Source organism: Gigantopelta aegis, unplaced genomic scaffold, assembly GCF_016097555.1.
Source record: "Gigantopelta aegis isolate Gae_Host unplaced genomic scaffold, Gae_host_genome ctg5410_pilon_pilon, whole genome shotgun sequence".
NCBI lineage: Eukaryota > Metazoa > Mollusca > Gastropoda > Neomphalida > Peltospiridae > Gigantopelta > Gigantopelta aegis.
In genome coordinates this window covers 5447-20787 of record NW_024534394.1, presented here as the reverse complement: position 1 = coordinate 20787, position 15341 = coordinate 5447, and the positions used below count along the sequence as shown (strand labels likewise).

The following is a 15341-nucleotide window of genomic DNA, read 5'->3' as shown; positions in this document are numbered from 1 at the left end:
GCAGATGCTCTTATGGGCGTCTTGTAGTATCCTGATTTCTGGTTGCTCACCATGTGGTCAGTTCCAGTAATCTGGCTTCCTAACTTCGATGGGGTACAGTTTTGTTTAATTGAATGCTTCAGCCTGAATTTCGACCTGTATCGGATGAGTCCTTACTGCTGCACTCTAATATGGCCATCACTTCCCTTTATAAACACTTTCGATTATTGCTAACTTCCGAGGAGACTCCTAGGGCGGACTTGATCATGGACAACAGACATAATACTTTCAACCCCTTTGGTCGGTTATGATAACGATGGCATTCCCTGAAATTCAACCAGGTATTAGTCTTCCATCGCTTCCCAAAAATTGATCAAGTGTCTTGTTGAAATGATGCATCGCTGATTAATTCACAGTAGATGGGCTCAAGCCATAACCAGTCCGAGATCTTCATGTGGGGAGTACATTGGTAGTGTAAGGACTCTACGTCCGATCAACAAGTGAGAAGGTGTAAGGATTCTTCCATATCATCAGTAGACAATACGAAAGAGGTTCTTGAGTTTAAAATCATCTCAACTCAGTGACAGCTGTTAGTAGCTCATCAAAAGTTAGCCTGGCATTTCCGATTGTCTTCCTTCAACATCTCTTCATCGATTTATCAACCTCTCAAAAAATCCTCCCCACCATGGGCCTCGTTCAAGGTTAAACAACCAGGTCACAGAGATTTGACTGAATGGCGTTTTACTTCAGGATGGTCAATAAGTTCTTTATAGTTTTTGCCGCAGATTTGAAAGTTTCCCCATTGTCAGAGATTCATCTTATTGGGAATCCCCGTCTAGCAGTGAATCGCTTGAAACTATTCAAAAAGGTCTGGCGCACTGAGATCAGGAAAAACAACATCTAAATGTACCGCTCATACCACACAGCAAGTATACAGACAAATCCATACCTTACCGGCAGTTGCATTAGCTGTTGTTCTCCACAAAGAGGGGGCCGGAAAAAAATCTACTCCAGTATATTGAATGGTGGGGCTTTCTGCTACTTGAACACGGCCAATGTGGAGAGGGAGGTAAACGATAAGGTCCTCCATCAAATTTACAGCAGATCACACATCGCCGAACCAGCTTACAGACAAGTAAGCGTCCCTTTACAATCCAGTACTTTGACCTCAGCTGAGTTAAGGTCCTCTTCACTCATTATGCATAACTTTCTCATGACAATCCTTGATGACAAGGTAGTGATTGGTGCTTCAAGTTCAGCAGAATTGCATGTTTTTTTTGGAAAAAAATATTGGCATTGCCAAGTCTGCCTCCACATCTTAATACCCCAGCCTCATCAACAAACAGGTCGAATTGTTTCCCTCCAAGACTCAAATTGGCCTTGCTTAACTAACGATATTTGAGACTCTCTTATCCAATGGGTCTCTCTGCTTTGAGGATGTCACACGCAGTAATGTCTTTGCCAATTGACTCACCAGTCCCTTTCAACCTGGCTACAAGTAGCTGGTGAACCTGAAAAACGTAAGCAGTGACCCGTAAAAGTCTCCCAGTACGCTGAAGTCTTCACAGTGTATAACAGAAGAGAGTCCATTAGATCCAGTTATGAGTAGACTGTGGACCTTATCATGGCTTGACTTTATATCATTCAGCATTCGTCTGGAATGGTACCTGTTCAACTGGTACCTCTTCATGATCGATTACTTCGGGTCCATTCCATTATAAGGGATTAGATATAAATCAGATGGTTTGCTTCCTCTGGATGGTATATCTGCGGGTTGCTAACCCCAGGACAGTGACACCAGCACTCAATCGGAGTAATCTTCTGATCTCTTCCACTCTATTTTGGATGAACTGTTTCCATTCCTTGGTAGACCCTTAAATCCAATAAAGAACCACCATAGAATCTGTAAAGCATAGGGGTAGTTGGAGGGACATCTCTTGTTGTAGAGCACTGGTAATGTTCGTAACAAGTCTAGACAACAAGAGTGCTGAGTAGCAACTCCAACCTTGGAATAGTTCTTGTGGTGGTGGGAGCTACTCTCATCTTTGAACTCAAAATTCTCGTGCAACTCTCTCCATTTGTCTCTACATATAAGTACACAACAGTTGCATACGCATTGGAGTAGGCATCACAATACCCAATGAGTTGAACTGCTTATTGTGCTACCAACCCCACTGGAGATAGTATCTAGGAACAGACACAGGATTTGCTTCTTGCAACCTGTTACGAGTAAACTCCAAGTCTCCTAGTAATTCTCCTAAAGAGGTTCATCCCATTCTAGTTTTGCCTCACACAGGGCCTTGAATAATAACTTAAATTGAACATTAACAGGAGATACTAACCCAAAGGGTCATAGAACTTGGCAGAGACTGCAACTATGTTTCTCTTCGTGGGTTCCAAAGTTGCTGCATACTGATGCAATGTCGGTAAGATCGAAGACCAGTTGGTCATGTATGAGTTCCAACAACTCCTAATATCTTTTTGTTCCTCGAATGAGGATCACTCCTGCCTCCAAGGACAGATTTAGCGAAGATTCATCATCTGTGGTGGTATCAACATTGGTACATACCAATCTAGTATCTCCTTCGTCATTCAATCTTTTCATCAGACGTCTAGGGTTGGTAACAAATTTACGCACGATTAAACCTCTCTTCGGCCAGTCTTAGTTTAGAACAGCAGGTACAATTTGAAGGCAGCTGCATCATCATCTGCACCATAGGCAACATCATCGACATAGAGATAGATCATAAGAACTGATTGACAAAACTTGGATCCTCAGTGCAATAACGCTCAAGATGATGTTTCACTGTTGCGTTTGAGCAAGATGGACTAAAGAAGAGACCCCAAATGCTACTCAGGGTAAAACGCATCAACACAACATTTTGTATGGCTTACTGACATATCTACCCATAAGAATCCAAGCTCTCAATCTCTCTCTGCCATCGATTTATCATCAGAAATGCCTTTCTCGATATCAGCAGCTAGTGCCACCTTATGAGAGAACGAAATCTCATAAGAATGTCCATGATGTTTGTCCAAATGTAGGGGGACCGGTATGTAGACAATCGTTAAGAGAGACACCTTTGGTCCTTGCTGATGTATCGTAGACAATGCAAAGCTTGGTGGTTTGCTTTCCCTTTTGTATAACAGCATGATGTAGGAGCTAATGAAACTTTACCAACATCTCCAGATTTCAGGCTGTCAACAACTTTACTACGATTCCTTGGGTCAGTTGATCTTGTATGACATCATGTATGCTTGGAGGGTTGGTGGGTCATGTTTGAGTCGCTAATGAGCGGGCTTGAGAAGGCTAGTCAATCGTCTGTGGCTCAGGCTATAGTTATCTGGCAGTACAGGATGTGACTCCTTCCATGGAAGGCAAACTTCATACCTATTATCATTAGTGAGATACTGTTGGTGAACTCACTGTACACTGAAGAGTCATTACTGTTACAAAGACCTAGTGATTCCAGATCCCAGAACGTCTTCAACCTGTCATCTAAGTCCTGATTCTCAATTGGCATAGTCTGTGAACCAACCCTCAAAATATGAGTTGACACAAGGTTGACAATGGTATCTTCTTGAGCTAGTTGTTCTGCTGGACCAGATAACACCCATCCAAACTTACTTTGAATAGCTGTTGGACCACTTCTCACCTTAATGTCCCTGCCTTGACAAACCCCCAATAGAGGTCAGACCCAATAAGAATATAACCTCCCAAGTTGTCACTGTCACAGGAGGAGTCTGCCAGCTCTAAACCAGAAAGGTATTCTTATCTCTCTCTTAAACAAGCTGTGGGCTGATTGAAAAATGGACCACAAATTAGTGGCACAACCAATATTGGTATCTCTAGACCTGGCCCACACTTGGTAGCCCCCGTAGATTTAACCACATCATATGCTTGTCTTCCCTCCTCATTGGCACCAAATGTATTATATGGACAATGTCTCTACACTCACACTCCAACTCTGTAATCCTAGACCTCCCTTACTTGTGTTACCTACATATGACCTTTGGCTACCATTATATATTATAGCCTCACTCATCAGGTAATGTGGTTCCTGAGGATTGTAGACTAAATGTCTTGGCCATTTGAAGTAACACTGGTGTCCTAGAGTTAATACACATCAATACGGTATGACTCGTTTGGGACGAAGGTGTATCGTGAGTGGTAGTGCTCAAAGTGGTGATCAGTCGAGGTGATGGGTCCTTATGGGTACATATGCTATTATGATGTCTTCCATTGCAATGGACGCACCTTATGCCTGAACGACAATCTCTGCTAATATGGGTGCCTTCGGATTCAAACAAAACATCTTCCACCTTCTTAATGATCTGCTTTCCTGGTCTCCACATTTGGTTACTGTCCTACAAGTATTGGATGAATGAGAACTGGCTACAATATGAACAGGTTGGTCCTCATTCTCTAGTAAGCAGTACTGCCGCAGTGGGTGGATCTCTGCTCTGTCTCTTTGGCAATACGACTTGGGCCTGTCACTGCTTTTTCTCTGGCATCTATCTCTCGTTCCATGACCGTCATCAGTGTGTTGAGGTCCCATTCGTCATTTTTCACATCTCTACTGATGATCAAATGAAATTCTGAGGGAAGTTTGCTCATTAGAACAGAAGACAGCAAACCACCATATGCCTCTGGCGGAATTCCTAGGGACTTCAGTCCCCCTCACATGAGATTCTACCAGGTCAAATAAATGTCTCAGTCCCTTCAAAATTATGCTGCGATCAAACAGCATTGAGATTGAGAAGAATATCCATATGTTTGCTGATAATTTGCTGCTTATTCCAAAACCTTCTCTTGAGGATGTCTACTGCTTCCTCATAATTCGCAGATGTCAAGTCAACCCTGAGATTGCTTCGGACAGCAGATTGCTAAAGGACAGAGTTCAGATAATTAAACTTGCATCGACGTTCGAGAGTTTCATTATTGCTGGAATAGCTGAATCAACGAGTCCCAAAAGGTAATCCAATTGGTACATCCCCATTGAATTTTCTTCAACTTATCTTTGGTAACTTAACCTTGGGTCTAGGTGATCGTGAGGAGGCGCCATCTCTGTCTGTCTCAGAGAGGGTATATCTCTTGGTGAGGAGTGGAAGTTCCTTCTTCTAACCCCGCGGCCACTAAGTGATATTCTGTCAGATCTGGGTCCGAGCACCTTGTCTATGTCGATTTATGGCTAGGTGAATGTTGTCCCTGAAGGAGTCCGCTTGCTCAATTTCATCTTCTAAATCGTCCTCCACAATCGCATTCAAAATGTCTTCGTCAAGTTTCTTAAGGACATCCAGTTTCTCAGCAAGAGTTAGGCGTTGTTGACCCAATTTCGAGGAGTTAGCTTCACTGTCTAGTAGTGCCTCATATACTTGTGAGATGGTTTTCGTAAACTCATCTAATACCAGTACATTCTCCAAAAAAAAAAAAAAAAAAGTAGTACTGCGTAGCAACATGTAGAAATAGGAAATTGTTATATTCTCCTGTGTCAGACAATTTTACAAAATGGGTGGGGGAATTTCCTTTGTATGCCTAGTAAATATGTCAATGTAACTTTTAGGATAATTATTTATTATTAAAGTAAAATTGTAAATAATATATTATTATTTATATTCATATTTGCTAGTTTTTTTATGAGAATATAGGTCTTCTTAAACTGTTGAAAAGTGACCAAGTAAAAGAGTTTAGATGCCAATTTGTCAAAGATCAAATGAAACTTCTCAGGCACATGCATAAACTCACAGCACCCTATATCATCCACAAATATTATAGTCAGTTGCTTATGATATACTATATATGTAAAATTGAATAGCAAATAGGATTAGATGAAACGTGGAATCGAATCCTTAAAACAGATGTTGGTGAAGTTTACCCATAACAAGAAAGCTTAGTGAGATTATTTTAGACTCATGCATAGTGTGTGCATATAACACATTCAAGTATCTCATTGCATGCACTATTTGAACCATGGTTTGGTAAAAAAGCTGTCATATCAATTTTTTAGTGAAACAGAGAAGAGAGAAGGGAATGAACTCTTAGATAAATATCTAACAAAACACATCTGTAAGTTAGTGTTTAACTCACTGATTACTAGTAAATATGGAAAAGATATAAAAGTTATGATTACTGCGTATAATTACTGTTATCTCAGCTCTCCATTAATTATTATTTTATACAGGAAATTGTTATAGTCACTACTCTAAGAAAAGTCTTGCTTAAGAATGCAAGAAAATATAGAACTAGCACACCAGAAAAAAATAATATGATCGAAAACATTCAAAAATTTTTATTTTACACCAAGTTTGAAGTTGCAGTCAAAGATCTGAAAACGATCTCTTATGTTCTGAATGGTACCATATTGATGCTTGTGTGCAAGTCTCAGAAGTGGTCATGAAAAAAGATCCATCCCTTTGGTTTTGTGACAACTGTGATAAAGTTTCTGTATAATTATGTTCTAGTTAATTTCAAACGTTATTACACTTTTTTGATATATACTAGCATTATATACTGGTTTTCTACCTTGACAAAATAATAAACATTAATCCTAGAATAATTTTATTATAGAATGAAATACATAACATGCAGTTGTATTTGTTTCATAGTCTATAAATATACAAGGCCATTTTTATCCTAGGATTAAATATTGCAAACTGTTTTTTTCTCCTACGAGAAATATTTCAAACCATTTTTTATCCTAGATAAAATATTGCAGGACAAAGTATATTGGTAGCATAAAAATTTGGTCAGCTGCCACTAACCCCTCAATTTTAATCCTTTTGTTTAATACTCGCTCACGCATGCGCAAAACCAAACCGTTTATTCCTAAATAGCCATACCGTTTTAAATTGTATTACAGCCTCCTTGTATCACCAAGACTGCTAGCAATTGCTGTATTAGTATATAGTGTTGTCCAGTGTCTGATGAATCACCCTATTTTATAGAATTCCTGCAATCAATCAGCAAACATACATGTTGTGAATGTACAAAATCAAGTATAATACATTGTAAATTCAAAGTTAAATAATTCAAATTGATAAAAACCTATGTTGTCACTCAGGATTACATTTACTGAAGATATTACTAAACCTATACAGCATGTACAGGTATAGCAGTAGTACAACAACACTTACAACAGTCTAAAGATATTGTAAAATTTACAATACTTTTACATACAAATTTAACAGTGTTATTACAATTGAAAAATTTACAACATTATTACAACAATTGTAATAAATCCATCATATATACATTACATAAAAAAACATTGTACAAAATGAATGGAATTTTACTATTGTAAATTGTAGTATAAACCATTTCATTTACATCAATAAAACAATGAATGTATTCAATACATTTTTTCTGTGTGTGTTCAAACTCTATGAAGGAAAGAGAGAAAAAAATACAATACATATAATCTTATTACTACAAACAAATACACATAAATCATTTGTTCCTGGTAGATACCAAGATGCTCATGAGTGTTACATCCAACTAGTTAATAATTTAACTGAATTATTTTGATGGCAAAGTAAGGTATGTATCACATTTTAAAAGGTTTATTGTTGACTACAGGACAAAAAAGTAGCAGAACAAACTTTTTTATAACTGGATGGAAAACAGGTTACAATTCAGTAATATATTTATCAGTTATCTGACTCTTTTTTATGACAGAGATATATAACAAATGTAATTACAGCAACAATAACACACACAGACTAGTAGTGTGCTTGAATTGAAAATACATGTTAGTAATGATATTATGAATGATGGTCAATATTAGTTAAACAGAGTAACAAGAAAATCCACCTTTTTTGATCACTTAGATAATTCAGACAATGTTATAAGACTATATACATTTGTGAAGGGTATGCACCTATAATCTTGTTATTTGAACAGATCAGTCTCGGATTTGTCCCAAGTCTAATATAACATAAATTTAGGTTTGGAAGCTGTGGTGAATCTTTTTCACTCAGACTAGTTATCTAAAACAAAACATGCAACTTTTTATGTATTCACATAACAAAAAACCTCAACATTGTTAGTCAAACATATGTAACAAAAAACATTTTATGACATCAGTTGTTATGTTTAATGGCACTGTGTGCCCAATTGCTCAGGTACAGGTATAAAACATTAGATAAGATGTAATGTAGCGTACTAGAAAACATATTAATCTATATAGTAACACTGTATGTATGTTTATTAGATTTTACATACAGAAAATTACATTAAAAGTAGGCAGGGTGCATTTTCAAATTTGTGGGATGTTGAAATATCAGAATAGACACTATCTTCATCTATATGTTCAACAGAAAACAGTACTCAGTGATTCCATATCAGTAACACTATAGCTAATGTATGTGCAAAATTATATTTCATTCAATCAATCACTAGTAACATAGGTTACTTTTGTTAGCACAGCACCAATCATTCAACAATATCCATTCATGCTTTCTATCAATTAGATGAAGGTACAAAATGTACATGCACTTTTCATATAGAAAAAGTAAACTTGTAGGGAATAGAAATAACACAATGTCTATGTCATCCATTATGTTCTCACTACACAATGGACTACCTAAAAGATGAGGTGAATACTATATGTATTATATTATATCGTCAGTCTGAACAAAATAAAAATTTTCAGGTCATTCAAAACATACATGGACATCATAATGGTAAAGGCATTAACAAAACAGTATGATAAATTTAACTTACTATTATGTATTACAATTATGTATTGTCAAAAACAGAGAAAGAGTTCACGTATTAGTCTCTCAGTTATCAGGAATTTATGCTTACATGAATAACAAGTCAGTTAAAAAATTGAAATCAAAATGTATGTAAACAATTTTTAAAGTCAAAATGCCATTTACTGGTACTAATAAAGAAAATATAATAGAAGACATTTTGTGTGGACAAATGTTGTGAGTCTTCAAGATGAATACTTTGATCCATTTTCAACAATAAAATTATAAAGAATGTAATGTCAGAGCATCACTACTGTATACATAGGTGTAGGAACAATTTTGTCATTAGGGGGCACATATGTAACATTTTAACATTGTTCAGATTGAAAATGAAAAAACAACCAAAATAAAACCTTCTTCTGTTGTTTTACACTGACAAAATTTTTTGAAATGTTTTTACATAAAATGTTCATCTACAGGTTAAATTGTATTATGAGGATAGGGATTGAAAAATGGCTAATCTAAATCAATGATTGTGAAACGATCTCATAATATACCAAAAATATTGGGGGGGGAGGCATGTGCCCCCCCTCTTTCTACACCTATGACTGTATACAGTGACTGAGTGGATTCAACTACCAACCTGTCTTTCTAGAATTGAAGATGCTAAATGCCTAAATAATTCACTAATTAGAAAATCTGGGGTGTTAGCCAACTTTGACTTCTAAAACCTCTCTTTCTTTGAAAGAGAAAAATAAAAGAATTAAATCAGATGTCTTCGACAATTACTTTCAGAAGGCAGTATCACATCACTTCATACTACCTCCATTAAGACAAAGTAATATAGAAGCTCACATGTATACTGAATGCAAAGTACACATATTATTGTTAACTGATTTGTAACAGTTACAACAACTTCAGCAAATCTATCAAAGTCAAGTGGTGAATACAACACGTTCAATTGTGGAAGAGGTTATTCCATTTTGAAATACTCTCTCAAAACACATGAGGAGTGCACATAATAATCGGTAATTGGGTCTGGTTACATGATACTATATGTAATAAACAGGTTTGTGATACATGTGGTTAATTACCTTTTTTAATTCATGTATTTACCAAAGAGAGGCAAGTCTTCAAAAATTACTCCTACATCTTCAAACAAACTATCGGCTGTCTATAGAAGAAAAGAAAAGAAGGTTTGATACGTTAAAAGAATGTTTACAAATGAAAGGAAGAATTTGAAACAACTAAACGTTTCTATTTGTTCTTAAGTATGCACCACAGGCCTCCGATAGAATGAAATTGTTTTACTATTACTGTAACAAAGCAGGTACATACAAATCTGAGGGAACTGGAAAACAGCAATTAAAAACACAAGGAACAGCAAAGATGGGATCTCAGTGCTCAGCTTATATCAAAGCAGTACAGGATGAGGATACCAACTTCATTGTTCCTATTACCTATACACTACAATCACACAATACAAATAGCTTATCTACGAATACCTTGACAATTCAACAGGATATTGCTAAAAAGCATAAAGAGGGAGTGAGTATGGAGCTTTTTAGATAGTATTCATGAGTCAGTATACAACAAATACAAATATTGAGGGTACTAATTTTCATGTCAACAACTTAATTATTGTCAAACCTGGATATTAGATATGAAGCACTTCCTTATAACCCCATATTAACTTATAAAGAACAAAGGAGACCACAACCTTATAATTTAGATAATTTGGCAGATGATGTTTTTCTGTTATGCATTCAAACAGAATTTCAGAGGGACATGCTAAAGGCTTTTGGGCATGACACAGTATGCAATGTTTTTCCTACAAAGGTACAGTTCTATACAACTCTAGAGTTGGTATAGAAACTGTACCTTTGGTATAGAACTTGTGATCTGTTGAGATCTACTGTTAAATAAATAAATAACATTGAAAAATACCTTAATAATGTTGATGTAAAATTTCTGTGGTAGCTTTTTGAAAGATCACAAAACTACTATTGTTGTTGAATGGATACAGATACACCAGTTGTACTGTTACATCTCTATTGCACACAACCACTACTAACTACTATATCAGCTAATTATAGATATCATTTTTGTAACATCAAAGAAACAAATGATTTTAAAGCATATTATACATCTTTCTTACCTATTATTAGTGTTGTTATATCCTTCCATTATATATAAGAATAATAATTTATATACAAATATGAGGAACAAGACTTTTCCATTATCTTTTGTTCCTTGGTTACAACAGATCATTTAGTTTCTTGACAGAACTTTAGCAACCTTAGCTTCTTGAGTGCCTCAATACAGTGGATAATATGCAGTACTACTCACATGAGCTGGTATTACTCACATCAGCTAACCCTGTGAAACCAAGAAAATGAGGGATTAAATTTTGGGATAAGCTTCTCAACTAAAAAATTTTTGGTCCTAGGATAAAGTTTGTGCTAGTAGGACAAAATCCCCCAACCAATATTTGATCCAGTGACAAATTTTTAGGTAGGACAATAATTGTCATGACAAATCCATTAATTAAAGCCAATTAATTTGTCAAAATTACCTAAAAACTTGTTTTCCTACACACAGAGTTCATTTGACAAACTAATATTATATTTAATAACACGTTGTATTTAATAATACACTCACTTCTAACAATTACATGAAATTACTGATCCATATAACATCAGAAGTTAACATTACAAACTTAGTTTCTATTACAGTAGTAGACTGTATCTAATAGTTAGCAGTTTTTACTAGTTATTTACATTATATCATTAGTAGTTTCTAGTAAAGAAGGCTTAAAGCCAGTATAGACTTAAGCATTTTTCACCGGCAACTGCTGGCTTCTTCAAATACCACTTCAATGGGGCGGTTTGTAACTATGGAAACAAACAAACAGTGAGTAAATATGGCGGTAAGTTAGCTAGAAGACTGTTGTATTATGAGTTTTTATTAAACGACTGGAGGAGGAGAAGACAATATAAAACACAAAGAAGAAGTAGACAATGTGAGAGTAGCTGTACGATGTCGACCCAATGAACAAGACAGAGATCAAGAACAATAACACAGTCATTGTACATGTTGATCAAACAAATGGAGAAATTTTAGGTATGAAATAATATATACAATAACAAATAAGTAATTACTAGTTACATTACATCAAATATTGTCTGTTCATACGTCCATTTATTCAGCTAGTTGCCTGGTATTTTCCTCTTAAGGGAAAATGACTCACATCCACTTTCCCATATCAACAGAAAGTACCTACAGTACTTTCTCTTACACTAAGTGGATGGTAATACCAGAGAGACAGCTAGCACATATAGAAGACTTTTACATGTCACATCAGTCCAAACAGACCATGGATGGACGGATCATTTATACTGATCCATTTGTCCATTGTCTATATTTATAATTTTATATTTCAAAATAGTGAACTTACCTCATGCAAAAAAGTACAAGAGAACCTACAAAGACTTTCACTTTCGATATGGTATTTGGAGCTGATACTACTCAAGCTGAAGTTTACAATGAGACAGCACGACTATTGTGGATGCTGTATTAGAAGGATATAATGGTATAATAAATGGATTGATGGATTGATAGATGGATAAATGAAACAGTTTGGCATACAAGTTAACAGATAGATAGATAGACATAATAATACATGAGTGGGTAGATCAATATTTAAATGGATGGATGGATAACTAATGGATAGATGGATGCATGATCACCAGATAACTCTCTGTCATTGTAGGTACTATTTTTGCCTATGGTCAAACTGGTACTGGTAAGACATATACAATGGCTGGAGAGAATGTACCAGAGACGAGAGGTATTATACCAAACTCATTTGCTCATATCTTTGGTTACATTGCTAAGTGTGAAGGACAAGTACAGTATGTAGATTATTAAGATATTCATCTATCAATTCATTCATCTGTCTATAAATACAACATTTATTGATCCATTTATCCCTCTATCAATCTTCCATTCATCATTAATTAAACAATAAAAAACAATTACTGGCCCAGTATAAGTCTATCTTTTACAATCAAGTCTAATAATATCACATGATATTACTTTATTATATCCAATCAAGTCTATAATGTCACATGACATTAGTTTATTGTATTCAATCAAGTCTATCATGTCACATGACATTAGTTGTTGTATCCAATCAAGTCTATTATGTCACATGACGTTAGTTTGTTGTATCCTGTAGTAATTTAATAATTTGTTATAAATCATTGATTTGTTAATGATAGACTTGTAAGTTTGGACCACATTAACAATATCACATTCAGTTTGAACAGGTTTGATGTCAAAATTTTCATACCCAGGTTTCTAGTACGAGTATCATATCTTGAGATATATAATGAAGATATTCGTGATTTATTAAATAAAAAAACAGACTCCAAGTTACAAATTCGTGAGAGAACAGATATTGGTGTCTATGTAAAAGATTTGTCATCATTTGTGGTCAAGAATGCAGATGAAATGGACAAGTTAATGAATATAGGCAATAAAACAGTAAGTTGATATAAAGAACATTACCTAAGATAGAGATAAATAACTGTTTATATATTGTGTATTAAAGTAAATAAGTAAAATAATGAAATAAAGGACATTGCATATATAATTTTACATTATATGTGAAAATAAAATATGTGAAATAAAGGACAATTGTTTTACATAAGTTTCATTGCAAAGGTAGCTTTACTTGGACAATAAAAGATGGATGTGATTCTGAAAAATTTTTAAATTCTAAAAATAGCACAATTGATGCTATTTAGAACAGTATCACTATTGTAACTATTGTAACTATATACAATTAACTGTAAACAATTCTTTAATTATTTGTTAGGAATATTTGGAGCTACTGATATGAATGAGCGTTCTTCAAGATCACATACTATATTTACTATCACTGTGGAACAGAGTGTTATAGGACCTGATATGAAGGCACATGTCAAAATGGGAAAATTACATTTAGTAGATTTAGCTGTAAGTCTGTAAATATTATGAGATATGTTTAGTGATAGTATATTTACACAAATGATTATATATATATGTATATATATTTGTTGTTTGAAGGGTTCTGAGCGTATTTCAAAGACTGGAGCTACTGGTGTTAGAAAAGATGAAGCTAGTAATATAATCGTTCACTAACATTTCTTGGTATTGTCATTAGAGCACTTGTTGATGGTAAAGTACTCATATACCTTATCGAAATAGTAAACTAACACACCTCCTTCAGGACTCCTTAGGAGGAAACTCAAAGACAGTTATGGTAAGGGAAAGGCTCATTCTAAGGTACATTTCAATGTAGGGAGAACGGGAATGAGACCAACTTTGTTTCTGTAGTGTATTATAATACAGATTGACTGTCAACTGTTCATCTGTCCATTTAATGTCTATCAATTCACAAATATCCATCCATCAAACCATCTATAAAATTCATACTTCAATTTTTCATCCATTATATATTTATCAATCCATCTAGATTGCTAACATTGGTCCAGCAGATTACAACAGTGATGAAACACTCAATACATTACGATATGCTAACAGAGCTAAAAATATAAAAAATAAAGCTCATATCAATGAAGATCCAAAAGGATGCTATGTTACGTGAATTTCAGAAAGAAATTGATAAACTCAAGAAAATATTAGCTGAAGAAAGTGGAGAGGAAGAAAGTAGTGATGATGATGATGATGATGATGATGGAGGAGGAGGAAAGGTGATGAAGAAGAAGAAAAAAGAAGAAGAAATCAGGTCTAAATAAACTTAAGTTTGATGTTCATGAACTCTCTCTCTCTTTCTCTCTCAGATCTCTCTTCTTCTTTGTCACCTCAGGCAATGGCTCAGTTAAAGAGAGAAATCGAAAAGGAGAGAGAACAGTTAAAAGCTAGTAAAGATATGGCAGAGGGAGAAAAAAATAAAATACAGACTGAAACTAGAAAAGAAAGAGAAGAATTGAAAAAGCACAGTAAGCTATATTATACAGTTATTGTGTCAATGGATATGATTTTATTTATAAGAGAAGAACAAGCTGACTTGATGAAAAGACTAAGTGATTTAGAGTCTAAAGTAATTGTGGGAGGAGTCAACTTAGTAAGTGTCAACTTTGTCGTTCTTTATATTACTTTACTCTCTCTTATGTCATCTCTTGTTGTCTGTAATAATAATGTGATTTATTGTTATATTTGAACTTTACTAGCTTGAAGAGGCTGAAAAACAACGAGAAGTTGTTAGAAAATCAAGGAAAGATTTAGAAAAAAGAAAAGAAAAAGGAGTCTATGTTGAGAGAACAGCTTAAAAGAAAGAGGTATTTGGATCTGATTAAATCAATGAATGTATGAATGGATGGATGGTTGGATGGATAAATGGATGAACAGACAGACAGATACATTATTAACAATGTTAGGTTGAACGTCAAAGTTATGAAGAAAAGATAGCCAATTTACAAGAATCTACAGTAGGTATCACTCAACAACTCAAAGATACCTGGCGACTATTACCAATCAACTAAAGATGAGGTCATTGTCACAACATATATTAAAATACCCAGTACATGTACATGACTTATTTCACATAACATTCTGTATAATTATTATATTTTAAAATTGCAGAGACTCTTGTTTGTTTT

At 34.9% G+C, this 15341-nt stretch overlaps 1 protein-coding gene across 1 annotated transcript; it reads left to right on the top strand.

Annotated features, from left to right (window-relative positions):
- The first annotated feature begins 4710 nt into the window (after positions 1-4710).
- LOC121366359 (kinesin-like protein KIF3A) lies at positions 4711-15011 on the top strand. The gene is given in 14 exon segments (XM_041490839.1): positions 4711-4955; positions 12145-12230; positions 12233-12265; positions 12446-12587; positions 13032-13225; positions 13556-13695; positions 13786-13843; positions 13846-13899; positions 13902-13981; positions 14195-14305; positions 14307-14465; positions 14540-14681; positions 14736-14806; positions 14913-15011. Coding segments are annotated over 14 exon segments (1614 nt in total).
- Positions 15012-15341: the final 330 nt, after the last annotated feature.